The following is a 13316-nucleotide window of genomic DNA, read 5'->3' on the forward strand; positions in this document are numbered from 1 at the left end:
ACCTAGTTAAATAAAGGTTAAATAAAATTAAGAGTCAGAAGGGGAAGACCGGCCTCTGGTTGTGAGTTCAGACAAAGATGAATACAGTAAGAATTATTTAAAAAAACTCTATATAAAAATACCCATTTTGAGATCAAGCAGATGCTTTTTTGCAATTTTCCATGAACTCAGAAAAACAATTAAAAATACTATATAAACTTCTGAAAATCAATAAACTCAAGATGTTTATTTCCTTATACAGTATAAAGCAAAAACACTGAACAAAGGAAAAAGTCAGGGTGATTGTTGACTCTTCAGTTCTGCTTGCTTCTTTAGATTGAGGAATATGGCGTTTCACAAATGTCAAACTCCCACTACTGCCCTGTTAAAATACAGTTACTAGTTAGGCATTTGCCCTAGATGTAAAGAACAAAGAGCCCAAAAAGAGTTCTGGTGCTAACAATTGTTTCAATATTCAATCAAGCACAACTTCAATCCATCATTTTGAATAGTAGTATACAATGCACACATCCCCACAACTCATCTCCATATGCAATCCATGAGTCACAGCCATGGGACTGGATGTGTGTAAGGATGAGGCCTGGGACTTCTGAAAAGCAGGGAAGATGGCAACCTACAGAGTGAGGGAGAATCGTATTGTATTCAGTGCCAGAGGTCTCAGTATTGATATGAGCAAGTCACAGATGGTCCAACAAGCAGGAAAAGATTGGCGCCTTCCTTGGCCAGCAAACTGATACACGTACTCACCACTGTTTTTCAGCTATTCACAAAAAACTGTTTCTTTCTGAAAGGTTATGATAACATCCATAAATACATTGTGATATTCATACCTCTCCAACACAGAACCAATTTTTTTTTTCATCCATCCATCACTCATGAATTAGTTACTTTGCACTTTGACAGTTTATTCAAAATCTGACTTTTTCCTTGCCACCAAAATAAATGGGACATAAATAGGTGTATAAAATAATCCAGTACCGACCATATTGACCTCATAAAAACAAACAGCAGCTGGAAAACAAAATGTGAAAAAAGAAAAGGAGGAGACAGAACGGTGGAGGGAGAGGTTGCTGTGGATGGTCAGAAAAATGACGAGTACCCTGGGGGTCCTTGTGTGTCCTGGGGTCAGTGGTGTTTGTGCATCTCCCTCTCCCTACCACTCCTTCTTCTTCTCGTCCATGGACACCCCGCCGGGCCCCAGTGCCACGACTAACAGCAGACCTCCGATGACGGACGTGGTCTGGAAGAAATCGTACTTGAGGAAGTCATGCATAGGCTTGTAGGCGGGCACCGTCCAAAAGGCGTTGAAGTAGACGTTGATGGCCAGCAGCCATATTACCAGGGTCAGGGCGGCCAGCTTGGTCTTGAAGCCAATGGCCACCAGGATGATGAGAGCCGTGCCCACCATGTTCTGGAGGATCTGGGGGAGTGGAGAGGGACACATGGGTCAGGAGTCAGACTGAACCACCAATAATACAGTACAACCATTGCAACAGATCCTGTCTAATGGAATGCAGCACTTAGGCCGTCAAATTTCTAAATACCATACAATACAAAAATTATTGCTTATAATCTTAACAAAAACTATCAACACCCCACATGCATCAAAGCCAGGACCGAGACTGAAAAACAGCTTCTCAGACTGTTAAATAGCCATCACTAGCCAGCTACCACCCGGTTACTCAACCCTGCACCTTTGAGGCTGCTGCCATATATACATAGACATGGAATCACTGGTAACTTGAATAATATTACTGTATTCTATTCTACTGTGTTTTAGTCAATGCCACTCCGACATTGCTCGTCCTAATATATATTTCTTAATTTATATATTTCTTAATTCCATTATTTTTCTTTAGATGTGTATATTGTTGTGAACTGTTAGATACTACTGCACTGTCGGAGCTAGGAACCCAAGCATTTCGCTACACCGGCAATAACATCTGCTAAATATGTGTATGTGACCAATAGAATTTGATTTGACACAAACTCAGCTTGATCTCCACATATGTCCATGAGAAAATGCATTACACAGGTTATTCTTCTCCGGCTTTAGTCCCTGCTGAGTGGTACCATAGAGGCAGGGTGGTGGCCTACTCACTGAGAAGAAGCTGGGGTCAAAGTGCAGCAGGGTCATGAACATGAGCACCAACAGGACTCTCCCTCCCAGCTGCATGTACTGCTTCGGTGAGCTCTCCCCCATGGAGGGGACACCAGCGAACATGCTCTTCCCTTCTGAACGCGACTCCGCTAGTAACAGCAGGAGTCCACCGCCAAGAGCAAGGTTCCTGATAGAGGAATGGGGGGGGGGGAGACATTGTGTAGGAGAGGGGAAATAAGACCAATACTTAGTTCAACGCAGTGCTGCAGTACTCGAGTCTGACTCGAGTCCAGATTTTCATGACTTGTGACTCGCCTTCTTGTGACTTGTATTTGCACTTGGACTGGATAGGCTACTATGATAAGCAGAATATTAGCAGCGCTGGATGTGCTCAGCAGCGAGGGTTCTGTTCTCTCGCAGTGGGAAGGACTCGCCACACCGGCACACGCAGCCTACATCAGCTGGTGAGCTGCGGGAGCGCAAGCGATGATTGTGGGAAGGCAGACTCCGCTCCGATCATTGGCTACACATCATGCAAGTGACTCTCTTGTTTCCCTGTAACCACCAGTCACCAGTCTACTATTTAGCTTTGCCTGGTTAAGAAACACAAACTGCTTTACAAAATTGAAAACACTAGTATTGAGTTGAATAGTAAAACAACAGTTTAGCCATTTGTCTCTCTCTGGCCTTGATAGTAAAACTGTTTGTCTCTCTCTGGCCTTGAGCATAGAAATGTAGCCCATCTTTGAACGTGTTGCCTCGTCATACCCTTCCACTGTCCCCCTTCATCCCATAGCCACATTCTGATAAGCCTCCCTTCAGTTTTCATTTCGCAAGAAAAAAATTCTACACTATCAGTGGGCAATTAAAATAAAAGTAGCTGAAAGCCTGACTTACCATAAATGTATGTTGTAAATAAGTAGTGAAACAAGTCCCGAGTAGAACTTGTGAGCTAGTGATGAATAGTTTTAAAAAAGTATGAGAGAGTGGTCAAATGGTGGCTACTAGACACAATTGAATAAGTCCTATTATAAATTGATGGCCTCGTGACTCGACCATTGGTGACTCGGACTTCAGCCAAAGGGGTTAATGACTCGACTCTGACTCGTGCATAGGGGACTTGTGACTCAACCTCAAGGTTTAGTGACTCAACTACAACACTGGTTCAATGTATGGGGGTATAAAATGAGTGGGACAGACAGACAGTGGAAAACGTACCTATGGTTTAAAGACACTTAAACAACTAATATAATTGGTCATGTACAAGAGACTAAAGTCAATTGCATATTTTCAATTTAACATGTAAACATATTATTCATCAACTTATTGGAAGAGACCTACCTCATCAGAAATTTTATATCCCATAAAATACTGTATGCAACCGTCTGGAAAAAACAAGTAAAAGAAATTCATCATGAAATATTACATAGCCCGAAATTCATGAACATAGCCAGTGACCGGGTTGTCAGCCATTTGAAATGTCAGCCCAAAATCACAGAAAGGTGCATGAAATGCAATGCCAATAGATGTGATATTTCCTCACCTGTAGAGCTATGACTCCAAATAATCCAAAGCAGGCATACTGTACAAAATTTCTACTGAGGATAAGGACACAGCCACCTGTTGCAGTGAAAAAAAAAAAAGAGACAGAAGGTTAGGATTGTAGAAACTCGTTCAATTGAACCACACAACTGTACACCATCTTCCCCAAAAAGGGTGGCATTCCCACTTAATACAACTCCTGTATCTTTCCCCAACTTTCAAAGACAGCATGGGGTCATCATTCTACAGTCTTAGGCCCACACCACACTAACCACTCAAATGAGTCGATAGTTAATGAATGATCACATCATGGGGGCTTGGGAACGAACCAAGATTGACTTTCTTCTGAACAGCTTTTTTTCAATCCATACATTGGACCCATGCAGATTGCTGTTTGTTTACATTGATGACACTAACAGGCTAATGATCACAGCCTTGCTCACCAAGCTGTCCTGTGAGGTTGAGCAGCACAAAGCAGGTGGCCAGGAAGTAGCCACAGCCCCACGTCGCCTCGATGTAGTCCTTTTGCTCGTTCCACTGGAACCACATACGGATGCCGTCCTCCAGGAAGGTGCTGATTAGACACAGCCGAGCCAGATGAGGCAGGTACTGCTTCGTCATCCGCAAGAACTGGGAGAGAGAGGGGAAAGGGACATTTAGGCCAACATCTGACATACAGTACAATGACATTTCAGCAGACACTAGCATTGACAGTGAAAGAGTGAATGAGGACCTTTAAATAAATCTACTGAAAATCTACAGGAGATTACATGAAAGGTCCTTCCAGAAGAAATTTGGGAGAAGAGACACAGAGTAGGCCAACTGGTAGCATTTCAACAGGTAAAAAGGTAATATATTTTTTTAACTCCACTTTTCTCCCCAATTTCGATCTTGTCTCATCGCTGCAACTCCCCAACGGACTCAGGAGGCGAAGGTCGAGCCATGCGTCCTATGAAACATGACCCGTCAAACCGCGCTTCTTAACACCATCCCGCTTAACCCAGAAGCCAGGCGCACAATGTGTCGGATGAAACACTGTTCACCTGACCGAGGTCAGCCTGCAGGTGCCTGGCCCGCCACAAGGAGTCGCTAGAGCGCAATGAGCCAAGTAAAGACCCCCCGGCCAAACCCTTCCATAACGCGGAGCCAATTGTGCGCTGGCCTATGGGACTCCCAATCACAGCCAGTTGTGATAAAGCCCGGGATTGAACCCGGGTCTGTAGTGACACCTCTAGTACTGCGATGCAGTGCCTTAGACCGCTGCGCCACTCGGGAGGCCCTAGAAGATGGTATATTTAATGACAAGTTGGACCAATACAAGCATTCAGAAAAGCACCCTGCTTTGTGTCAGTCTCAAAGTACTACATACTAGGTTAGAAACATCTGCAAATAACACAAGGCTCTCCAGAGGGTGGTGCAGTCTGCACAACGCATCACCGGGGGCAAACTACCTGCCCTCCAGGACACCTACAGCACCCGAGGCCAAAAAGATCAAGGACAACCACCTGAGCCACTGCCTGTTCACCCCGCTACAATCCAGAAGGCGAGGTCAGTACAGGTACATCAAAGCTGTGACCGAGAGACTAAAAAACAGCTTCTATCTCAAGGCTATCAGACATCAGAAGCAAAGAGAGGCAGCTGCCTACATAGACTTGAAATCATGGGCCACTTTAATAAATGATTCAATAGTCACTTTAATAATGCCACTTTAATAATGTTTACATATCATGCATTACTAATCTCATATTTTATTTCATACCGTGTGTGTGAAATCAATCCCTGCTCACTTAGTTAAACTTGAACAAAAACCAACTGCCCTACATTCAATAAACCTCCATATGTTGCCTTCCTCCAATACTTTGGAACTGATCATTGTCTACCTACTAAAGTACACCAGAAGAACAGTAACCATCTCACAACACCTCCCACCATACAGTACACATCAGCACTGCCTGTTTTGAGGTGGCCTATCACAGTTCAACAACTCCCACATGTCATTCATAGAGCACACGAATGGGAGGGCCTAGCAGCCAATCAGAGGACCGAAAAGGTGCTGCTAAAGCCTCAGTCGAGTAGCCTACATTAGATCAGAACGGTTTGCTTACAGCTTATTAGTGAGGAATTTTCAGCACTATCTTGTTAAAATGTAGGACAGGCCTGTCTTAAGACATGTTTCATGGTATAGCAATTAAGAGGTGAAATTTCCAGACTATGCTATTTTACAGCAATGCTAAAATGTCAACGGGGTGAACTAAATATTTGGTATCAGCTGGGGATTATTGAAAACAGTGTTCAATAAAGTAGCAGGCCTATGTTACACCTTTACTTAATGTCTGTCCGGAGAGTATGTAAACTGGGCAAACAGAAAAGTTCACATGGATAGTGGAAGGCTATAGGAGAGGAAATAACCCAGGTCTTTCCTATCGACTGAAATACAGCACGATTTGACTTCCAGTCCAATCTTCAACCTGGGTAACAGCTCTGTAACCTGAACTATAGCTCTTGACACAGTCCCCTAATAGATCCGAATTCAAAGGGGATTGCAATTTCATCCACGGGGCAAAAAGCTAGACTTACCAAAGGGGCATACAATAATTTAAAATGTTCTGCCTCTGTCTTGTACATTTCACAACACTCTTCTATTGTGTTCTTACACACACTTCATAAGAGTTGAGTGTGGTGTCTCTGTGGGGAGTGAATTTGCATAGACAGTCAACTTTAGTGTGTTACTGTGTGGCTAGCTGAGAGTTCTTAACTCCACCACAACTCCATTGAGAATGAGATGTGAAATAGTACGGTAGCAGACGGTACCGTTAGCTAGCTACATATCGTGGAGTTGAGAATTCTAAGCGATTGTGTGGCCAGAGTTGCATCATTAACTAGTTAACCGGGAATTATGAATCATTGCTTCCAAGTTCACTGGCTAGGTAGCTTGCATGTGAGCTACCTAAATACAAGCAGCTAGGGAAAGCACGGTAATAATATGTGCAGTTGTATTCTGCTGCAGTAATTAGCTACCTACATCATACTACCTAACGCGTAGGATAATTGGCAAGCTATATCTTCCTCAAGTTATCTAGCAAATAATACGTGTAGCTAGCTAATTGCGCAAGTAATATTAGCTAGCTAGCAAGATATAAATGAATAACCCACTCGGGCAGCTGTGGCTACCTAGCTAGAACCCGCTGTTCCTCTGAATCGGTCTGAAAAGTTAGCAACCTAGCTAGCTAACAACTAACTTTAGCCTGTGAAACAACGAAGTTAGCTACCTGGTCCGCCACATCTTCGGCTCGACTCATAAGCTCCTCCTGCCCCATGTCTAAAGAAACTGAGGCTTAGTGCTTTTAGTCAATAAACTATTAATTAGCTAATACAGAAATCTTCTGCCTCCGATATTTACTTCAGCAAGTCTTGCCGGTCTCAATGAAGAGAAGGCCGCCTCTGCCCCACAATGCTTCACGTTGCTACGATAGCCCCCGGAGCTGCTCAACCGACTGCTGTGTGCCACGTACACTGATCCAGGGGGTTTGTCGTCATGCCATGTAAACCCAAATTGAAACCCAAATTGACTGAGACCATTCCTAATTGACATTAGACAAGATGGCCTACTGTAGTGTATCAAACAGCATCTTCAATGTTACTCAATACTGGCATGTTACGGACTGATTTTTATACTCAATTTTATTTTTACCTTTATTTAACCAGGCAAGTCAGTTAAGAAAAAATTCTTATTTTCAATGACGGCCTAGGAACAGTGGGTTAACTGTAAGTGGACAGAAAATAATGCATGATATCTTAAATCCCATATTGAAAAATTAACATACTTTTCAACATAATCTCAGAAAAAGTTTTTTTTACATGTACCAAACAGGCAGTCAATGCAGTAGAGACAGACACTACACTACCTTTGTTCAACAGTTGCAAAATTCCTTGATAAAGTAAACACTCTATCAAAGTTCATTGAACTGTTCATGACTCCTGAGTGGCACAGCGGTTTAAGCCACTGCATCTCAGTGCAAGAGGCGTCACTGCAGTCCCTGGTTTGAATCCAGGCTGCATCACATCTGGTTTAGATTGGGAGTCCCATAGGGCGGCGCAGAATTGGCCCAGTGTAATTTGGGGTAGGCCGTCATTTTAAATAAGTATTTGTTCTTAACTGACTTGCCTGGTTATATACAAAACTGGAGTCCAATAAGACTATAGAGAATATCTACAAGTGAATAATTTAGTAAAAGTAAATACTTTTTACACCTGCAACAAGTAGCCATTACGACGGTTCCTGTTTGCACACCATTCCAGTCGATCTAGGGCCTGAAGCTGAGCTGACCCCATAGGTGTGACTGACCACAAATGGAAGGTGGCTTTCAGAGAGTCTGTGAAGTTGGTCTTGGCAATCCAGACCTGTCTTCGGATGGCTACAGAAGAAGCCATGACCCTTCCAGACAGTTCAGCCTAGGTGGGAGGACAGCTGAAGCGTGAACTGGCCAATGATCTTCAGCTCACTGAGGATAGCCACAAAACTCTGTGCTGAACGATCCTCAGTGTTCTCCAGCAGCAGCCTCCTCTGGTAGTCGGATAGGTAGTGCAGGTAGTTGGCCGTCTTTGCAAGCATGCTAGCAGTCTGGTACATCTTCTCAACTAGAGTCTCAGTGAAACGCAATCGCACAGCCGGGTCCAGCGCCTCCTTGTTCTCCGTTGGCTTCATTGCCTGGAAGATGGTCGACATAATGCAGTTGACCTGAGGCATCTGGTTGTAGGCTGGGGACTGGCAGTCGGGGAGCCTGTACATCTTGGAGAACAGCTCCGTGTACGGCTTCAAGCTGGCAAGGTTTGGCCAAGAGCTCTGGACCAGGTCATCAAACTCTGGAACCATGGTAGAGTCTGGTGGACTGGAGCTGGTTGGTGAAGTCTATGCCAAGGTACTTGGCGGCTCATGCTATGAGGCTCTGAAGCTCCTTAGCTGCCAGTAAGTCCTGTTTGGAGATAGGACCATCAGTTGACGGAGAGGCATCCTCCCCTTCCACATCACTGAGAGGACTCAAGGCAGATGAGATGGAGGGCTCCTCTTCTTGCTTCACAATGGTATGGGAGATAAGTCTCTCTGCTCGCTTTCCTGAGACAAGGGATGGAGGCATGAAGATGTGTAGTTTGGGCTGAAGTGGGGTATGACACAACAGCTTCTGTACCTTTCCTCTCCAGAGCCTCAATGCACTTCTCCAGAATTGCACACTGTAGCTGGGTGGCCTGTTGCTGGGCCTCTAGTCTCTGTTGAACCATCTCCACCAGCTCCCTGTGTCTCCTCTCTAACCGGACAGCCTGCCGCGACTCTCTCTGAGACCTCCTCCACTTTCCAGAGGGGCAAAAGTCAGTAGGAGGAAGAAGACGAGGAGGATGGAGAGCGTCTCCGCTGGAGGCTACCGTGGCTCCGTTTAGAGTGATTGGTGCAGCGCGAGCGGCATTTTGAGAAATGGTGTCGTTTGCCGAACCCTGGAAGTCAGCATGTGGGAACCTGACTGGCTCATGGATGGGGTGGAGTCAGCTGACTGCTGAATAGCAAGTTGTGAGAGGAAAGTGTCTTTTGGGATGCTGGAATTGGGCCCTGTCTGCAGGGAGAGGATGGTGAACAACACTGGCATGGTGGACGAATATACAGGTGTGGTAGTAGAGAGCCGAGGTGGGGGTAGAATGGGGACTGGGTCTTCCCCCAGTTTTGGTTCCTTGATGGGAGCCGAGGTGGTCTCAGACTTGAGCTTAACTTCAGACTGTGCTGCCTCGTGCCTCCTCTCATGGTGCATTATCTCCTGAACTTTGGTGAGGCGGTTGATGCAGGTGCTCCAGTCCATCTTGGCACACTGGGGGCATTTCCCATACTCCAGCACAGCCTCCTTGGCATGTTGGATGCCCAGACAGTGCAGGCACAGCTCATTGGTGTCTTTGATAGGAATCTTGTGTTTGAGAGTCACACCACGTGAACCTTGGGGATGAAGTTATCATGGCTATGTTCAATGTTCTCAGTTTAGGAGATATTGTTGGCTCCCCTGTAACAATAAAATTGCCATATGAGCCCAACACAGGTCATCAACGTTCATCATAATTGTACATATATTTTTTAATGTTTAGCTGACTAGCTTGGTCAGCAGCTAGCTAGCTATCATAAACTACTGCTGGCTACGAGCTAGTCCATTGCCGAAAAGAAAAATAATGAAGATTTTATTAAATGGCAGAATACTTAAAAAAGTTATATATATATATATATATATCATAAACATCATTTAAAAAGTAGACTAGGCAGTATGCGAATACAATTTGCATTAAACTGTCTTTGTGTTGTCCTTCATCCATGTTTGTTGATGTTGCGGAGACCAACCAGGCAAGTTACCTAGAAGGTAAACAAACATGCATCGAAAACGTAGCTATGCATATTGGAGACCATACGGAAGAATGCACGCACTCCTACCCCCATTCGAATCTGATAAGGTTTGCTTTGTTGTTTATTCGAAATTATGATCTGCAAGGATACAGGAAATGTGTAGATGTATCCTGCAGAGTTGCTCCTACGTCGTACTCTGTGCGACAGAAGCTAAAGAGCAAAGATCTTGTAGTAACAACCAGATCCCACGATTGCACGGTCTCCTGTAGAATTAGTGAAAACACTAGAATGCACATGAACCTGATGGTATGAAGATCAGCCATTTGGTCAGGGAGTTGGTCAACCTGCCAGTGCTGTGATAAGATAGTGTAAAATAATGCATTTGAATGTATCTGCACTGTATGTTTGTTAGCTAGCCAGACAATTTTAGAAGGATTATTCCATACATTAAAATTAACTGCCAATATTCTATTCAAACTATGCAGTCAATCCACAGCGTTGAATTTGTCCAAAATAAACTATTTTCAGATTAAAAAATAGTTTATTTTCGACAAATTCAGGGGTGTACTCATTCAGTTGATTCTGTTGTGCAACCGAATGCTTTGCAACTGTGGATTACAGCCCTAATTGCAACGAATGATTACAGCCCTAATTGATTGAGGAGAAGGCATAGACGGGGCTATGTCATAAATCCTCAAAGTTCCAGAATGGGTTGAAAATAGCAGCCATATTGGTCGGGGAGATATCCAAACCAGTGTAATTGGAATGAATGGCAGTAGAGGCCTAATCAACATTTGAGTAGGTAGGAGGAAGGTCATTTTGGGTGACTTAAAGTAGACATTTCTTCAGTTTTTGGAACCGCTTGCCTTTGACATGCCGTAAGAGGTGTGTTCAGCCTCCTTTTATTTGGATGTACCACAGCATCAGCCCAGAGACAGATTTGCAACTGTTTGTACTTTCTACTAGACAAATTTAGGCAATGCTGTTTTGTTGTTTGCTTATATTTTGTTGCAACAGAATCAGTGGAATGAATAGACCCCTGTTAAGTCCCTCACCGTTTCATTTGCTTTTGTTTAAGAAACATTTTGCAATAGAATCGGCGGAATGAATACAACCCAGTCTTTAAATACCTTAGCTGGCAGTTACTGTATCAAACTTTTCCATAATCTCTTCTATTGATACTGAATGAATACTCAGGTATGTTTGGGACCTTTTCATAATTGGAGCTATATGATGAAGATGAAATGCTGTAGTTGAAATTATAAACAGGACTACATTTACTTCTGGGCATTAGCAGAATCCATGTTATGACTGGAAAATGCTTGTGTGTGTGGAACATCACAGATGTAGTGTTTATCTGTCAACTCTTGCTCGAAATAGGACCTACAAATCATTAAGTAGCTGTTACAAGTAGCGTTTAACCATGTTTGCATCTACTTATCAACACTCGACAGGATTCGACAAATTCAGAGTACGATTAGAGAAACATTTTATATTCACCTTTATTTTACATTTTTTACTTTCACATTGGTCTTTAAACCTTTTCTTTTCAAGTTATGATTCTTGAATTTCTTCTGGAAACCACCAGACTGAACCTGTTGAGAATACAAAGAGAGCTGTGTTACTCATTTCAGTAATTCAAAAACCACATAGTCAGACCTGTTCCTCATTTCAGTAATTCAAAAACCACATAGTCAGACCTGTTTGTGTGGAAGACCAAGCAACACTATTGGTGTAAAGACAGTGTTGAGAGAGTTAAGCCGTCTGACCTTCTTGCGTTTCTGTGGCGCCTGTTTATCAACTTCCATCTCCTCATCGTCATCCGTTTTAAAGTCATCTTTTTCCGCCTCCATACCCCCCTCAGTCTCTTTTTGCAGAGAAAATAAAGAGGCTGTAGGGAAACAAAAAGCCAGACATCAGTTTTCACCTTCCAAAAAGGAAGGAAATTGATTAAATAAATCTAAATGTACTTGAATCCACATATCAGGTTATTGCTCATCCACAGCAGACATTATGCCCATTGACTGTTTTACACATTAAATGACTGAGGTACTAACATGGGTACAGGTCACTCATGCTGTCCTCAGAGTCGCTGCCACCCTCGTTGCTGGAGTCAGGAGCCCACGCTCCATTCCCCCGCTGGGTGTTGCGCCCCCTCTCCCCATCGCTATCTCTGGGCTTCTTCTGTCGGAGGCTGGCTGGAATGTACTCCATTCCCTGTTGTACACACGCTTCATCTAGGGGAGAGATTAGATCATTCATAAACTGTACTGACAACAATGAAAACAACCTATGTGGTGCTTCAGGTAGTTCTACTCTACCTATCCAACAAAACTCAAAATGAAAAACCCTCTAAAACTTTGAGTAACTTTGAGTGTAGGAAGGACATTTTGGGTGGCGACAAACTGACATTTCTTCTTTGCTTTTTGGAACCGCTTGCCATTGATGTGCCGTAAGACCTGGTGTGGCAGGCGATTGATATGTCTGAGTGTTAACTTGCAGAAGAGATGATTGCTGTAGGTCAGACATACAGAATTTGTCAGTAACAATTCAAATAACTGGTTGACAGGCAGCTGATAATCACACAGGTCCTGTAATCAGGTACTGAAAGTCCTGTAACCAAGTACTGAAAGTATGACTCTTGGAGAATACTTACGGTTGCTTCGAGCTGGGCACAACATGAGGTTCATATTGACCATAGTTGAACTCTGCAGTAGAACTTAGTTTCTGATATTTCTTCCCTTTCGTGAAGTTCTGGAGCTCTGTGAGGTTGCAAGGACAATCATGTCCATTGAGTGTGCATTTAATCTGAAAAGGGGGTAAAAACAAAAACACTGTCATTTTTTACGTCTTGTTCCTCACATCATTCGCAGATTACAGCCAACCATTTGACAGAGCAGAAGCTAGTGGCTGACAAACTAGCTGCGCAGCCTATTGTCACATCTGTGCTATCATTATGAGCTAACTAACGTTAGCTGGCTAGTTTATACAGTATTTTGTAAAAATACGTTTTTTGGAAATTCTTCTAGCTAACCTTTTTACCGTCACCCGTAAATTCAAGAAATGGATGGTTCAGAAGGAACGCTTTGATATCTGCAGGTAGGTCGTCCATGGTCGAGTAATCAAGTGGCTAGCTCGATAAGGTTATTTTATTTGAGCTCACTAGCTACTAGCTGACTGTCTCTATCATGTATGCAGGGTCCGAGACACGTGTGTACGCCGGCGTATTTCTTCCTCCCAAGATGCGTAGTACTTTGGCACCACCTATTGTTCATTACCGTATGAAGCAGTCTGAGATAGGGT

General features: G+C 43.6%; 2 protein-coding genes across 4 annotated transcripts; both read right to left on the minus strand.

Moving 5' to 3' along the window:
• Window positions 1-211: 211 nt before the first annotated feature.
• surf4 (surfeit 4) lies at window positions 212-10194 on the minus strand. Of its 3 annotated transcripts, XM_024397471.2 has the most exons (7): window positions 10101-10194; window positions 7895-9681; window positions 4087-4273; window positions 3645-3721; window positions 3443-3486; window positions 2102-2288; window positions 212-1420 (listed from the first exon to the last, which is right to left on the minus strand). In XM_024397471.2, the coding sequence occupies exons 2-7, from the start codon at window positions 8072-8074 to the stop codon at window positions 1154-1156; spliced, it is 942 nt and encodes a 313-aa protein (XP_024253239.1). In that variant the 5' UTR covers window positions 8075-9681; window positions 10101-10194; the 3' UTR covers window positions 212-1153. The 3 variants fall into 3 exon arrangements, with proteins under 3 accessions (XP_024253239.1, XP_024253237.1, XP_024253240.1); XM_024397469.2 differs by lacking the exons at window positions 7895-9681; window positions 10101-10194 and adding an exon at window positions 7044-7141; XM_024397472.2 differs by lacking the exons at window positions 7895-9681; window positions 10101-10194 and adding an exon at window positions 6913-7135.
• A 1302-nt stretch (window positions 10195-11496) lies between these two features.
• Window positions 11497-13269, minus strand: LOC112230570 (surfeit locus protein 2). Its single transcript, XM_024396850.2, has 6 exons — window positions 13048-13269; window positions 12670-12821; window positions 12424-12527; window positions 12071-12250; window positions 11783-11904; window positions 11497-11608 (listed from the first exon to the last, which is right to left on the minus strand). Exons 1-6 carry the CDS (start codon window positions 13123-13125, stop codon window positions 11516-11518), a joined length of 729 nt encoding a protein of 242 aa, XP_024252618.1. The 5' UTR covers window positions 13126-13269; the 3' UTR covers window positions 11497-11515.
• Between the last annotated feature and the right edge of the window lie 47 nt (window positions 13270-13316).

The sequence above is a fragment of the Oncorhynchus tshawytscha genome, linkage group LG33 (genome assembly GCF_018296145.1).
Source record: "Oncorhynchus tshawytscha isolate Ot180627B linkage group LG33, Otsh_v2.0, whole genome shotgun sequence".
Lineage (NCBI taxonomy): Eukaryota > Metazoa > Chordata > Actinopteri > Salmoniformes > Salmonidae > Oncorhynchus > Oncorhynchus tshawytscha.